Source organism: Lonchura striata, chromosome 31 (genome assembly GCF_050655825.1).
Source record: "Lonchura striata isolate lonStrDom1 chromosome 31, ASM5065582v1, whole genome shotgun sequence".
In the NCBI taxonomy this organism is placed as follows: Eukaryota; Metazoa; Chordata; class Aves; order Passeriformes; family Estrildidae; genus Lonchura; species Lonchura striata.
The window spans coordinates 5,500,673-5,514,980 of NC_140733.1; the positions used below are offsets into that span (position 1 = coordinate 5,500,673).

Genomic DNA, 14,308 nt, shown 5'->3' on the forward strand with positions numbered 1-14,308 from the left:
GAGGATTTGGGGGAGTTTTTGGGGGGGTCACATGCCCAGGCCATCGCCATCAACAGCGCCTACACCAGCAAGATACTGGTGAGGGACACTGGGAGCACTGGGAGGGGGCTGGGGGGTGATTTTGGGGGGTTTGGGGGGATTTGAGGGGGTTTTTGAGGGTTTTAGGGGAGTTTTTGGGGGGGGTCACATACCCAGGCCATTGTCATCAACAGCGCCTACACCAGCAAGATACTGGTGAGGGCAACTGGGAGCACTGGGAGGGGGTTTTGGGGGTGATTTTGGGGGGATTTGGGGGGTTTTGGGGGGTTTTAGGGGAGTTTTTGGGGGGTTATGTGCCCAGGCCATCGCCATCAACAGCGCCTACACCAGCAAGATACTGGTGAGGGACACTGGGAGCACTGGGACGGGGTTTTGGGGGTGATTTTGGGGGGGTTTTGGGGGGTTTTAGGGGAGTTTTTGGGGGGTCATATGCCCAGGCCATCGCCATCAACAGCGCCTACACCAGCAAGATACTGGTGAGGGGCACTGGGAGCACTGGGAGGGGGTTTTGGGGGTGATTTTGGGGGGTTTTGGGGGATTTGAGGGGGTTTTTGAGGGTTTTATGGGAGTTTTTGGGGGGTTATGGACCCAGGCCATCGCCATCAACAGCGCCTACACCAGCAAGATACTGGTGAGGGACACTGGGAGCACTGGGAGGGGGTTTTGGGGGTGATTTTGGGGGGTTTTGGGGGAATTTTGGGGGGTTTTGGGGTGTGTGACACTAACGAGGGTCTCTATGCCTCCTTTGTTTGCCCCTGTCACCATAACTGCTCCCTTCACCTGTCCCTACTCCCTTTACCTGCCCCATTTATCTGCCCCCACCCTGTTTACCTGCCCCCTTTACCTGCCCCTGCCCCCTTTACCTCCCCCACCCCCTTTACCCGCCCCATTTACCTGCCCCCACCCCCATTACCTGCCCCATTTATCTGCCCCTGCTCCTTTTACCTGCCCCCTTTACCTGCCCCTGCCCCCTTTACCTTCCCCACCCCCTTTACCTGCCCTTTTTATGTGCCCCCACCCCATTTACCTGCCCCATTTACCCTCCCCACCCCATTTACCTGCCCCCACCCCCTTTACCTGCCCCATTTACCCTCCCCACCCCCTTTACCTGCCCCCTTACCTGCCCCCACCCCCATTACCTGCCCCATTTATCTGCCCCCACCCCCTTTACCTGCCCCCTTTACCCTCCCCACCCCCTTTACCTGCCCCCTTTACCCTCCCCACCCCCTTTACCCTCCCCCACCCCCTTACCTGCCCCCTTACTTGCCCCTACCCCCTTTACCTGCCCCATTTACCTGCCCCCACCCCATTTACCTGCCCCATTTACCCTCCCCACCCCTTTTATCCTCCCCCACCCCCTTACCTGCCCCCTTTACCCTCCCCACCCCCTTACCTGCCCCCTTTACCCTCCTCCACCCCCTTTACCTGCCCCCTTACCTGCCCCCTTACCTGGCCCCACTCCCATTACCTGCCCCCTTTACCCTCCCCCACCCCCTTACCTGCCCCCTTACTTGCCCCTACCCCCTTTACCTGCCCCATTTACCTGCCCCCACCCCATTTACCTGCCCCATTTACCCTCCCCACCCCTTTACCCTCCCCACCCCCTTACCTGCCCCCTTACCTGCCCCCGCAGCCCCCCGAGGCCCCCGGGGCTCTCCCTCGCCACGTGGGCAACAAGACCGAGTGCGCCCTGCTGGGGCTGGCGCTGGCCCTGGGCCGCGACCCCGAGGCCGAGCGGGCGCAGGTGCCCGAGGAGCACCTGGTCAAGGTGTTCACCTTCAACTCCGAGCGCAAGTCCATGAGCACCGTGACCCGCCGGCCCGGCGGCGGCTTCCGCCTGCTCTGCAAGGGCGCCTCCGAGATGGTGCTGCGCAGGTGAGGGCACACCTGGGGGCACCTGGGCACACCTGGGTACACCTGGGGGCACACCTGGGCAGGCAGGGCCATGAGCACCACTACCGCCTGCTCTGCAAGGGCGCCTCCGAGATGGTGCTGCGCAGGTGAGGGGGCACCTGGGTACACCTGGGGGTACCTGGGAATACCTGGGGGCACACCTGGGCACACCTGGGGGCACCTGGGGGCACACCTGGGCAGGCAGGGCTATGAGCACCGTGACCCGCCGGCCCGGCGGCGGCTTCCGCCTGTTCTGCAAGGGCGCCTCCGAGATGGTGCTGCGCAGGTGAGGGCACACCTGGGCACACACCTGGGGGCACCTGGGCACACCTGGGTACACCTGGGGGCACCTGGGTACAACTGGGGGTACCTGGGAATACCTGGGGGCACACCTGGGCAGGCAGGGCCATGAGCACCACTACCACCTGCTCTGCAAGGGCGCCTCCGAGATGGTGCTGCACAGGTGAGGGCACACCTGGGGGCACCTGGGGGCACCTGGGGGCACACCTGGGCACACCTGGGGGCACACCTGGGCAGGCAGGGCCATGAGCACCACTACCGCCTGCTCTGCAAGGGCGCCTCCGAGATGGTGCTGCGCAGGTGAGGGCACACCTGGGCACACCTGGGCACACCTGGGGGCACACCTGGGGGCACACCTGGGCAGGCAGGGCCGTGAGCACCACTACCGCCTGCTCTGCAAGGGCGCCTCCGAGATGGTGCTGCGCAGGTGAGGGCACACCTGGGCACACCTGGGCACACCTGGGAATACCTGGGGGTACCTGGGCACACCCCGGCACACCTGGGCACACCCGGGGCCACCTGGGCCACACCTGGGGGCACACCTGGGCACGCCTGGGGGCACACCTGGTGTCACCTGGGCACACCTGGGCACAACTGGTGACACACCTGGAGGCACCTGGCCACACCTGGGGGCACTCCTGGGAACATCTGGGGACACCTGGGGACACACCTGGGCGCACACCTGGGCAGGCAGGCCCATGAGCGCTGACCCGAGGGTGCTCTAGCTCCATCCTAGACCCAGCAGGACCCCCTGACCCACCTGGGACCCCCTGAGCCCCCTCCCCATGTCCCCCTGACCCACCTGGGACCCCCCTGAGCCCCCTCCCCATGTCCCCCTGACCCACCTGGGACCCCCCGAGCCCCCTCCCCATGTCCCCCTGACCCACCTGGGACCCCCTGAGCCCCCTCCCCTGACCTACCTGTCCCCCCGAGCCCCCTCCCCATGACCCCCTGACCTACCTGCCCCCCCGAGCCCCCTCCCCATGTCCTCCTGACCCACCTGTCCCACTGAGCCCCCTCCCCATGTCCCCCTGACCCACCTGAGACCCTCCAGAGCCTCCTCCCCATGTCCCCCAGGCCCACCTGTCCCCCCGAGCCCCCTCCCCATGTCCTCCTGACCCACCTGTCCCACTGAGCCCCCTCCCCATGTCCCCCTGACCCACCTGAGACCCTCCAGAGCCCCCTCCCCATGTCCCCCAGGCCCACCTGAGACCCTCCAGAGCCCCCTCCCCATGTCCCCCTGACCCACCTGAGACCCTCCAGAGCCCCCTCCCCATGTCCCCCAGGCCCACCTGAGACCCCCCGAGCCCCCTCCCCATGTCCCCCAGGCCCACCTGTCCCCCCGAGCCCCCTCCCCATGTCCCCCTGACCCACCTGTCCCCCCCAGGTGCACCTCGATGCTGGACGCGGGGGGCTCCCCGCGGGTTTTGGGGGGCTCGGAGCGGGAGGAGCTGGTGCGGCGCGTGGTGGAGCCGATGGCGGCGGGGGGGCTGCGGACCCTCGCCCTCGCCTTCCGCGATTTCCCCCCCCGGCCCGAGCCCCCCTGGGACGACGAGGCCGCGGTGGTCAGCGAGCTCACCTGCATCGCCATCGTGGGCATCGAGGACCCCGTGCGGCCCGAGGTGGGCAGGGGGACATGGGGGGCGTGGAGGGCAGGGGGACATGGGGACTTGTGGGGACACGGAAGGGACATGGGGGGACATGGGGGGCAGGGGGACATGGGGGGCGTGGAGGGCGGGGGGATATGGGGATTTGTGGGGACACAGAGGGGACATGGGGGGACATGGGGGGCAGGGGGACATGGGGGGACATGGGGACTTGTGGGGACACAGAGGGGACATGGGGGGACATGGGGGGCGTGGGGACATGGGGGAACATGGGTGGCAGGGGGACATGGGGGGACATGGGGGGCGTGGGGACATGGGGGGCAAGGGGATATGGGGACTTGTGGGGACACAGAGGGGACATAGGGGGGCAGGGGGACATGGGGGGCGTGGGGACATGGGGGACATGGGGGGACATGGGGGGCGTGGGGACACAGAGGGGACATGGGGGGACATGGGGGGCAGGGGGACATGGGGGGCGTGGGGACATGGGGGACATGGGGACTTGTGGGGACACAGAGGGGACATGGGGGAACATGGGGGGCGTGGGGACATGGGGGACATGGGGGGCAGGGGGATATGGGGACTTGTGGGGACACAGAGGGGACATGGGGGGGCATGGGGACATCGGGACTTAGGGAACATGGGGGGACATGGGGGGCAGGGGGACATGGGGGGACATGGGAGGACTTGGGGGGCGTGGGGGGACATAGAGGGGGCGTGGGGCGGTGTGAGCACATGGGGGGTGTGGGGACATGGGGGAACATGGGGGGACATGGAGGGACATGGGGGGCAGGGGGACATGGGGGGGACAGGGAGGGGACATGGAGGGACACACGGGGACGTCGGAGACGAGGGAAAGGGTACACGGGGGACAGCGGGGACAGGACAGTGACACTGGGAGGACAGCGGGGACAGGACGGGGACAGCGGGGACAGGACGGTGGCACTGCGGGGACAAGACGGGGACAGGACGGGGACAGTGGGGACAAGACGGGGACAGCGGGGACAGGACGGTGTCACTGCGGGGACAGTGGGGACAAGACGGGGACAGCGGGGACAGGACGGTGGCACTGCGGGGACAGGACGGGGACAGCAGGGACAGGACGGGGACAGGACGGGGACAGGACGGGGACAGTGGGGACAGCGGGGACAGGACGGGGACAGGACGGGGACAGGACGGGGACAGCAGGGACAGGACGGGGACAGGACGGGGACAGGACGGTGGCACTGCGGGGACAAGACGGGGACAGCGGGGACAGGACGGGGACAGCGGGGACAGGACGGTGACACTGGGAGGACAGCGGGGACAGGACGGGGACAGCGGGGACAGGACGGTGGCACTGCGGGGACAGCGGGGACAGGACGGGGACAGGACGGGGACAGGACAGTGACACTGGGAGGACAGCGGGGACAAGACGGGGACAGCGGGGACAGGACGGGGACAGGACGGGGACAGCGGGGACAGGACAGGGACAGCGGGGACGGGTGCGTGCGGCAGGTGCCCGAGGCCATCCGGAAGTGCCAGCGCGCGGGGATCACGGTGCGGATGGTGACAGGCGACAACCTGGACACGGCGCGCGCCATCGCCGCCAAGTGCGGGATCCTCCCCGCGGGCGGCGGCGGCGACTGGCTCTGCCTGGAGGGGAAGGACTTCAACCGGCGCATCCGCAACGACCGCGGCGAGGTGGCACCGGGAGCACCGGGAGGGGGACTGGGGACACTGGGATGGGGACTGGGGACACTGGGATGGGGACTTGGGACACTGGGAGGGACTGGGAGGGACTGGGAGGGGGATTAGGGACACTGGGATGGGGATTGGGGACACTGGGGGACACTGGGAGGGACTGGGAGGGGGATTGGGGACACTGGGAGGGGGACTGGGGACACTGGGGGACACTGGGATGGGGACTGGGGACACTGGGATGGGGACTGGAGACACTGGGATGGGGATTGGGGACACTGGGATGGGGATTGGGGACACTGGGGGACACTGGGAGGGACTGGGAGGGGGACTGGGGACACTGGGATGGGGATTGGGGACACTGGGTGACACTGGGAGGGACTGGCTCTGCCTGGAGGGGAAGGACTTCAACCGGCGCATCCGCAACGACCGCGGCGAGGTGGCACCGGCAGGGACTGGGGACACTGGGAGACACTGGGATGGGGACTGGGGACACTGGGAGGGGGACTGGGGACACTGGGGGACACTGGGATGGGGACTGGGGACACTGGGAGGGGGACTGGGGACACTGGGGGACACTGGGATGGGGATTGGGGACACTGGGATGGGGATTGGGGACACTGGGGGACACTGGGAGGGACTGGGAGGGGGACTGGGGACACTGGGATGGGGATTGGGGACACTGGGGGACACTGGGAGGGACTGGGACAGCAACTGGGGACACTGGACACTGCTGGAGGGACTGGGAGGGGGACTGGGATTACTGGGAGGAGAATTGGGAGTACTGGGAAGGCGACTGGGGGCACTGGGGGGGTCCCTGGGGGTCTCGGGGTGTCCGGGAGGGTCCCTGGGGGTTTTGGGGTGTCCCGGGGGGGTCCCTGGGGGTCTCAGGATGTCCCGGGGTGTCCCTGGGGGTCCCGGGGTGTCAGGGGGAGGGTCCCTGGGGGTCTCGGGGTGTCCCGGGGGGTCTCTGGGGGTCTCGGGGTGTCTCGGGGTGTCCGGGAGGGTCCCTGAGGGTTTTGGGGTGTCCCGAGGGGGGTCTCGGGGTGTCCCGTGGGGTCTCTCGGGGTCTCGGGGTGTCCCGGGGGGTCTCTGGGGGTCTCGGGGTGTCCGGGGGGGGTCTCTGGGGGTTTTGGGGTGTCCCGAGGGGGGTCTCGGGGTGTCCCGTGGGGTCTCTCGGGGTCTCGGGGTGTCCCGGGGGGTCTCTGGGGGTCTCGGGGTGTCCGGGGGGGGTCTCTAGGGGTTTTGGGGTGTCCCGAGGGGGGTCTCGGGGTGTCCCGTGGGGTCTCTCGGGGTCTCGGGGTGTCCCGGGGGGTCTCTGGGGGTCTCGGGGTGTCCGGGGGGGGTCTCTAGGGGTTTTGGGGTGTCCCGGGGGGTCCCTGGGGGTCTTGGGGTGTCCGGGGGAGGGTCCCTGGGGGTCCCTGGGGGTCTCAGGATGTCCCGGGGTGTCCCTGGGTGTCCCTGGGGGTCTCGGGGTGTCCGGGGGAGGGTCCCTGGGGGTCTCACCCCCCCAATCCCCCCAGGTGGAGCAGGAGCGCCTGGACAAGGTGTGGCCCAAGCTGAGGGTCCTGGCGCGGTCATCGCCCACCGACAAACACACCCTGGTGAAAGGTGGGAATTTGGGGAGGGGTCCCGGGGGTCCCGGGGGTCTCGGGGTGGGGGGTCTCACCTGTGCCCCCCGCCTGTCCCCAGGGATCATCGACAGCACCATCGGGGACCAGCGCCAGGTGGTGGCGGTCACCGGCGATGGCACCAACGACGGCCCCGCCCTCAAAAAGGCCGACGTGGGGTTCGCCATGGTAACGCCCCCTCCCCAAATTGCGGGACCCCTCCCCAAATTGCGGGATCCTTCCTCAAATTGCGGGACCCCTCCCCAAATTGCGGGACCCCTTCTCAAATTGCGGGACCACTCCCCAAATTGCAGGACCACTCCCCAAATTGCGGGACCCCTCCCCAAATTGCGGGACCCCTCCTCAAATTGCGGCACCTCTCCTCAAATTGCGGGACCCCTCCCCAAATTGTGGCACCTCTCCCCAAATTGCGGGACCCTTCCTCAAATTGTGGCACCCCTCCCCTAATTGCGGGACCCCTTCTCAAATTGCGGGACCACTCCCCAAATTGCGGGACCCCTCCCCAAATTGCGGGACCCCTCCTCAAATTGTGGCACCTCTCCCCAAATTGCGGCACCCCTCCCCAAATTGCGGGACCCCTCCCCAAATTGCGGCACCCCTCCCTGAAATGGGTCCCCTCCCCAGATAACAGGACCCCTCCCCAAATAGAGGGACCCCTCCCCAAATTGTGGCACCTCTCCCCAAATTGCGGGACCCTTCCTCAAATTGCAGCACCCCTCCCCAAATTGTGGCACCTCTCCCCAAATTGCGGGATCCTTCCTCAAATTGCGGGACCCCTCCCCAAATTGCGGCACCCCTCCCCAAATTGTGGCACCTCTCCCCAAATTGCGGGACCCTTCCTCAAATTGCGGGACCCCTCCCCAAATTGCGGGACCCCTCCCCAAATTGCGGGACCCCTTCTCAAATTGCGGGACCACTCCCCAAATTGCGGGACCCCTCCCCAAATTGCGGGACCCCTTCTCAAATTGCGGGACCACTCCCCAAATTGCGGGACCCCTCCCCAAATTGCGGGACCCCTTCTCAAATTGCGGGACCACTCCCCAAATTGCGGGACCCCCTCCCCAAATTGCGGCACCTCTCCCCAAATTGCGGCACCTCTCCCCAAATTGCGGGACCCCTTCTCAAATTGCGGGACCCCTCCCCAAATAGAGGGACCCCTCCCCAAATTGCGGGACCCCCTCCCCAAAATGGGACCCTCAAGAACACTCATTGATTGGGACCCCCAGAACCCCTCCCCAGAATGGGATTCTGGAGACCCCTCCCCAAAATATTGGGACCCCTCCTCAAAATGAGACCCCCTCCCCAAAATGCGACCCCACAGGACCCCTCTCCCAAATGGAAGAACATTCCTGAACTGGGACCCTCAGAACCCCTCCCCAAATTGGGACCCCTGAGACCCCTCCCCAGTTTGGGATTCCCAGGACCCCTCCCCAAATTGAGACCCCTGAGACCCCTCCCCAAATTGGGATTCCCAGGACCCCTCCCCAAATTGAGACCCCTGAGACCCCTCCCCAAATTGGGATCCCGAGATCCCCTCCCTGAAATGGGACCCCAAGGCTCTCCCCCAAAAATGGGAGCCTGGGACCCCTCCCCAAATTGGGATTCCCTCCCAAAATGGGGATTCCCTCCCCCCCCATCCCTGGGTTCACCTGGGGTCACCTGTGATCACCTGGGGGTCACTTGGGGGTCACCTGTCCATGTCCCCAAGGGTGTTGTGGGCATGGCTTTGGCCACCTTGGGGTCACCTTGGAGTTCCCCATCCCCGTGGTCACCTGTGGTCACCTGTGGTCACCTTGTGGTCACCTGAGGGTCACCTTGTGGTCACCTGAGGGTCACCTGTCCATGTCCCCAAGGGCATCGCAGGCACGGACGTGGCCAAAGAGGCCTCGGACATTGTCCTGTCCCCTCACCCGCCTTGAGATCACCTTGGGGATCTACCATGGGGTTCCCCATCCCTGTGGCCACCTGGGGGTCACCTGAGGGTCACCTGAGGGTCACCTGTCCATGTCCCCAAGGGCATCGCGGGCACAGATGTGGCCAAGGAGGCCTCGGACATTGTCCTGTCCCCTCACCCGCCTTGAGATCACCTTGGGGATCTACCATGGGGTTCCCCATCCCTGTGGCCACCTGGGGGTCACCTGTCCGTGTCCCCAAGGGCATCGCGGGCACGGACGTGGCCAAGGAGGCCTTGGACATTGTCCTGTCCCCTCACCCACCTGGGGTCACATTGGGGATCTACCATGGGGATCCCCATCCCTGTGGCCACCTGAGGGTCACCTGGGGTCACCTGTGGCCACCTGGGGGTCACCTGTCCATGTCCCCAAGGGTATCGCGGGCACGGACGTGGCCAAGGAGGCCTCGGACATTGTCCTGTCCCCTCACCTGCCTTGAGATCACCTTGGGGATCTACCATGGGGATCCCCATCCCTGTGGCCACCTGGGGTCACCTGGGGTCACCTGTGGCCACCTGGGGGTCACCTGTCCGTGTCCCCAAGGGCATCGCGGGCACGGACGTGGCCAAGGAGGCCTCGGACATCATCCTGACGGACGACAACTTCTCGAGCATCGTCAAGGCCGTCATGTGGGGCCGCAACGTCTACGACAGCATCGCCAAGTTCCTGCAGTTCCAGCTGACCGTCAACGTGGTGGCCGTCATCGTGGCCTTCACCGGCGCCTGCATCACCCAGGTGAGCTCACCTGGCCAGGTGGGACTTGGGGAGGACTCACCTGGCCAGGTGGGACATGGAAGGTCTCACCTGGGCAGGTGGGACATGGGGACAGGGGGCATTTACCTGGGTAGGACGGTGGCCATCACCGGTACCTGCATCACCCAGGTGAGGGCTCACCTGGGCAGGTGGGGTCACCTGGGCCTGAATCACAAAGTCCAACTGTGCCCACCTGTCCCGTTCCTCTGGGCCACCTGAGCCCACCTGTGCCCACCTGAGCTCACCTGAGCCCTCCTGTGCCCACCTGAACTCATCTGAGCCCACCTGAGCTCATTTGTCCCCCCCAGGACTCGCATAAAGGTGGTGCAGATCTTCTGGGTGAACCTGATCATGGACACGTTGGCCTCGCTGGCCTGTGCCCACCTGTGCCCACCTGAGCCCACCTGAGCTCACCTGTGCCCCTCTGTGCCCACCTGAACTCACCTGAGCCCACCTGAGCTCATTTGTCCTGCCCAGGACTCGCCGCTGAAGGCGGTGCAGATGCTCTGGGTGAACCTGATCATGGACACCTTGGCCTCGCTGGCCTGTGCCCACCTGAGGTCACCTGAGCCCACCTGAGCTCACCTGAGCCCCTCTGTGCCCACCTGAGCCCACCTGAGCCCACCTGTGCCCACCTGAGCTCATTTGTCCCCCCAGGACTCACCGCTGAAGGTGGTGCAGATGCTCTGGGTGAACCTGATCATGGACACCTTGGCCTCACTGGCCTGTGCCCACCTGAGCTCACCTGAGCTCACCTGTCCCATTCCTCTGAGCCACCTGAGCCCCTCTGTGCCCACCTGAGCTCATCTGTGCCCACCTGAACTCACCTGAGCCCACCTGAGCTCATTTGTCCCCCCCAGGACTCGCCGCTGAAGGTGGTGCAGATGCTCTGGGTGAACCTGATCATGGACACCTTGGCCTCACTGGCCTGTGCCCACCTGAGCTCACCTGAGCCCACCTGAGCTCACCTGAGCCCCTCTGTGCCCACCTGAGCCCACCTGTGCCCACCTGAGCTCATTTGTCCCATCCAGGACTCGCCGCTGAAGGCGGTGCAGATGCTCTGGGTGAACCTCATCATGGACACCTTGGCCTCGCTGGCCTGTGCCCACCTGAGGTCACCTGAGCTCACCTGAGCCCCTCTGTGCCCACCTGAGCTCACCTGAGCTCACCTGAGCTCACCTGAGCCCACCTGAGCTCATTTGTCCCCCCAGGACTCGCCGCTGAAGGCGGTGCAGATGCTCTGGGTGAACCTCATCATGGACACCTTGGCCTCGCTGGCGCTGGCCACGGAGCCGCCCACGGAGGCGCTGCTGCTGCGCCGGCCCTACGGCCGCGACCACCCGCTGGTGTCCGGCACCATGCTGCGCAACATCCTGGGCCACGCCGCCTACCAGCTGCTGGTCATCTTCACCCTGCTCTTCGCCGGTCAGTGACGCTGGGGACGTCATGGGAGGGTCAACAGGTGATGGGAACCCATAGGGACATGGTGGGACACAATGGGACACCATGGGACGTGGTGGGACACAATGGGACACAATGGGACACCATGGGACATTGTGGAACATGGTGGAACACAATGGGACATGGTGGAACACAATGGGACACAATGGGACACCATGGGACATGGTGGGACACATCCCCTCCCAGCTGCTGGTCACCTTCACACTGCTCTTCATCTGTCAGTGACGCTGGGGACGTCATGGGAGGGTCCCACAGGTGATGGGAACCCATAGGGACGTGGTGGGACATGGTGGGACATGGTGGGACATGGTGGGACACAATGGGACACAATGGGACACATTGGGACACAATAGGTCATGGTGGGACACGGTGGGACATGGTGGGACACATCCCCTACCAGCTGCTGGTCACCTTCACCCTGCTCTTCGCCGGTCAGTGACGCTGGGGACGTCACGGGAGGGTCAACAGGTGATGGGAACCCATAGGGACGTGGTGGGACACAATGGGACACAATGGGACACAATGGGACACAATGGGACACCATGGGACATGGTGGGACACATCCCCTCCCAGCCACTGGTCATCTTCACCCTGCTCTTCGCTGGTCAGTGACGCTGGGGACGTCACGGGAGGGTCCTCAGGTGATGGGAACCCGTGGGGACGTGGTGGGACATGGTGGAACATGGTGGAACACAATGGGACATGGTGGAACACAATGGAACACAATGGGACACAATGGGACACTATGGGACATGGTGGGACATGGTGGGACACATCCCCTCCCAGCTGCTGGTCATCTTCACCCTGCTCTTCGCCGGTCAGTGACGCTGGGGACGTCACGGGAGGGTCCCACAGGTGATGGGAACCCATAGGGACGTGGTGGAACATGGTGGAACACAATGGGACACAATGAGACACAATGGGACACTATGGGACACCATGGGACATGGTGGGACACATCCCCTCCCAGCTGCTGGTCACCTTCACCCTGCTCTTCATCTGTCAGTGACGCTGGGGACGTCATGGGAGGGTCCCACAGGTGATGGGAACCCATAGGGACGTGGTGGGACATGGTGGGACATGGTGGGACATGGTGGGACATGGTGGGACACAATGGGACATGGTGGAACACAATGGAACACAATGGGACACAATGGGACACTATGGGACATGGTGGGACATGGTGGGACACAATGGGACACAATGGGACACATTGGGACACAATAGGTCATGGTGGGACACGGTGGGACATGGTGGGACACATCCCCTACCAGCTGCTGGTCATCTTCACCCTGCTCTTCGCCGGTCAGTGACGCTGGGGACGTCACGGGAGGGTCCCACAGGTGATGGGAACCCATAGGGACGTGGTGGGACATGGTGGGACATGGTGGGACATGGTGGGACACAATGGGACACAATGGGACACATTGGGACACAATAGGTCATGGTGGGACACGGTGGGACATGGTGGGACACATCCCCTACCAGCTGCTGGTCACCTTCACCCTGCTCTTCGCCGGTCAGTGACGCTGGGGACGTCACGGGAGGGTCAACAGGTGATGGGAACCCATAGGGACGTGGTGGGACACAATGGGACACAATGGGACACAATGGGACACAATGGGACACCATGGGACATGGTGGGACACATCCCCTCCCAGCTGCTGGTCATCTTCACCCTGCTCTTCGCCGGTCAGTGACGCTGGGGACGTCACGGGAGGGTCCCACAGGTGATGGGAACCCATAGGGACGTGGTGGAACATGGTGGAACACAATGGGACACAATGAGACACAATGGGACACTATGGGACACCATGGGACATGGTGGGACACATCCCCTCCCAGCTGCTGGTCACCTTCACCCTGCTCTTCATCTGTCAGTGACGCTGGGGACGTCATGGGAGGGTCCCACAGGTGATGGGAACCCATAGGGACGTGGTGGGACATGGTGGGACATGGTGGGACACAATGGGACACAATGGGACACAATGGGACACATTGGGACACAATAGGTCATGGTGGGACATGGTGGGACATGGTGGGACATATCCCTACCAGCTGCTGGTCACCTTCACCCTGCTCTTCACTGGTCAGTGACATGGACATGGAGTCACTGGTCAGGGGACAAGGGACATCATGGGAGGGTTTCCCACACCCACGGCTGTGTCCCCACAAGTGTCCCCATGTCCCTGTCCCATGTCCCCATGAGTGTCCCCATGTCCCAAAGAGTATCCCCATGTCCCCGCGTCCCTATCCTGTGTCCCCATGGGTGTCCCCATGAGTGTCCCCATGTCCCTGTCCATGTCCCAAGTGACCCCATGTCCCCATGGGTGTCCCCATGTCCCTGTCCGTGTCCCCACGAGTATCCCTGTGTCCCCACAAGTGTCCCCATGTCCCCACAGGTGTCCCCACGCGTGTCCCCATGTCCTGTCCCATGTCCCCATGAGTGTCCCCGTGTCCTTGTCCATGTTCCCATGAGTGTCCCCATGTATGTCCCCATGTCCCTGTCCATGTCCCCATGGGTGTCCCCGAGTCCCCGTCCACATCCCCACACGTGTCCCGTGGGTGTCCCCGTCCATTTCCCTGTCCCCACGCGTGTCCCGCGGGTGTCCCTGTGTCCCCATCCCCGTCCCCACACGTGTCCCACGGGTGACCCCGTGTCCCTGTCCATGTCCCCACGCGTGTCCCGCGGGTGTCCCCGTGTCCCCGTCCCCGTCCCCAAGCGTGTCCCGCGGGTGTCTCTGTGTCCTTGTCCATGTCCCCACGCATGTCCCTGTGTCCCTGTCCATGTCCCCACAGGTGTTCCCGTGTCCCCGTCCCCATCCCCATGCGTGTCCCGCGGGTGTCCCTGTCCCTGTCCCCACGCGTGTCCCGCGGGTGTCCCCACGGGTGTCCCCGTCCCCACGCGTGTCCCGCGGGTGTCTCCATGTCCCCGTCCCCACGCGTGTCCCGCGGGTGTCCCCACAGGTGTCCCCGTCCCCACGCGTGTCCT

The 14,308-nt window shown here is 65.0% G+C and overlaps 1 protein-coding gene across 2 annotated transcripts in view; it reads left to right on the forward strand.

The window, feature by feature from the left end:
- Positions 1–14,308, forward strand: part of ATP2B3 (ATPase plasma membrane Ca2+ transporting 3) — a 30,564-nt gene that overhangs the window by 10,400 nt on the left and 5,856 nt on the right. For both annotated transcript variants that reach the window (XM_085563471.1, XM_085563470.1), the window contains 7 exons: positions 1,673–1,914; positions 3,620–3,854; positions 5,337–5,522; positions 7,043–7,130; positions 7,212–7,318; positions 9,646–9,837; positions 11,067–11,280. In XM_085563471.1, the coding sequence (XP_085419597.1) occupies positions 1,673–1,914; positions 3,620–3,854; positions 5,337–5,522; positions 7,043–7,130; positions 7,212–7,318; positions 9,646–9,837; positions 11,067–11,280 (1,264 nt within the window). The remainder of the gene's footprint in view (positions 1–1,672; positions 1,915–3,619; positions 3,855–5,336; positions 5,523–7,042; positions 7,131–7,211; positions 7,319–9,645; positions 9,838–11,066; positions 11,281–14,308) is intronic.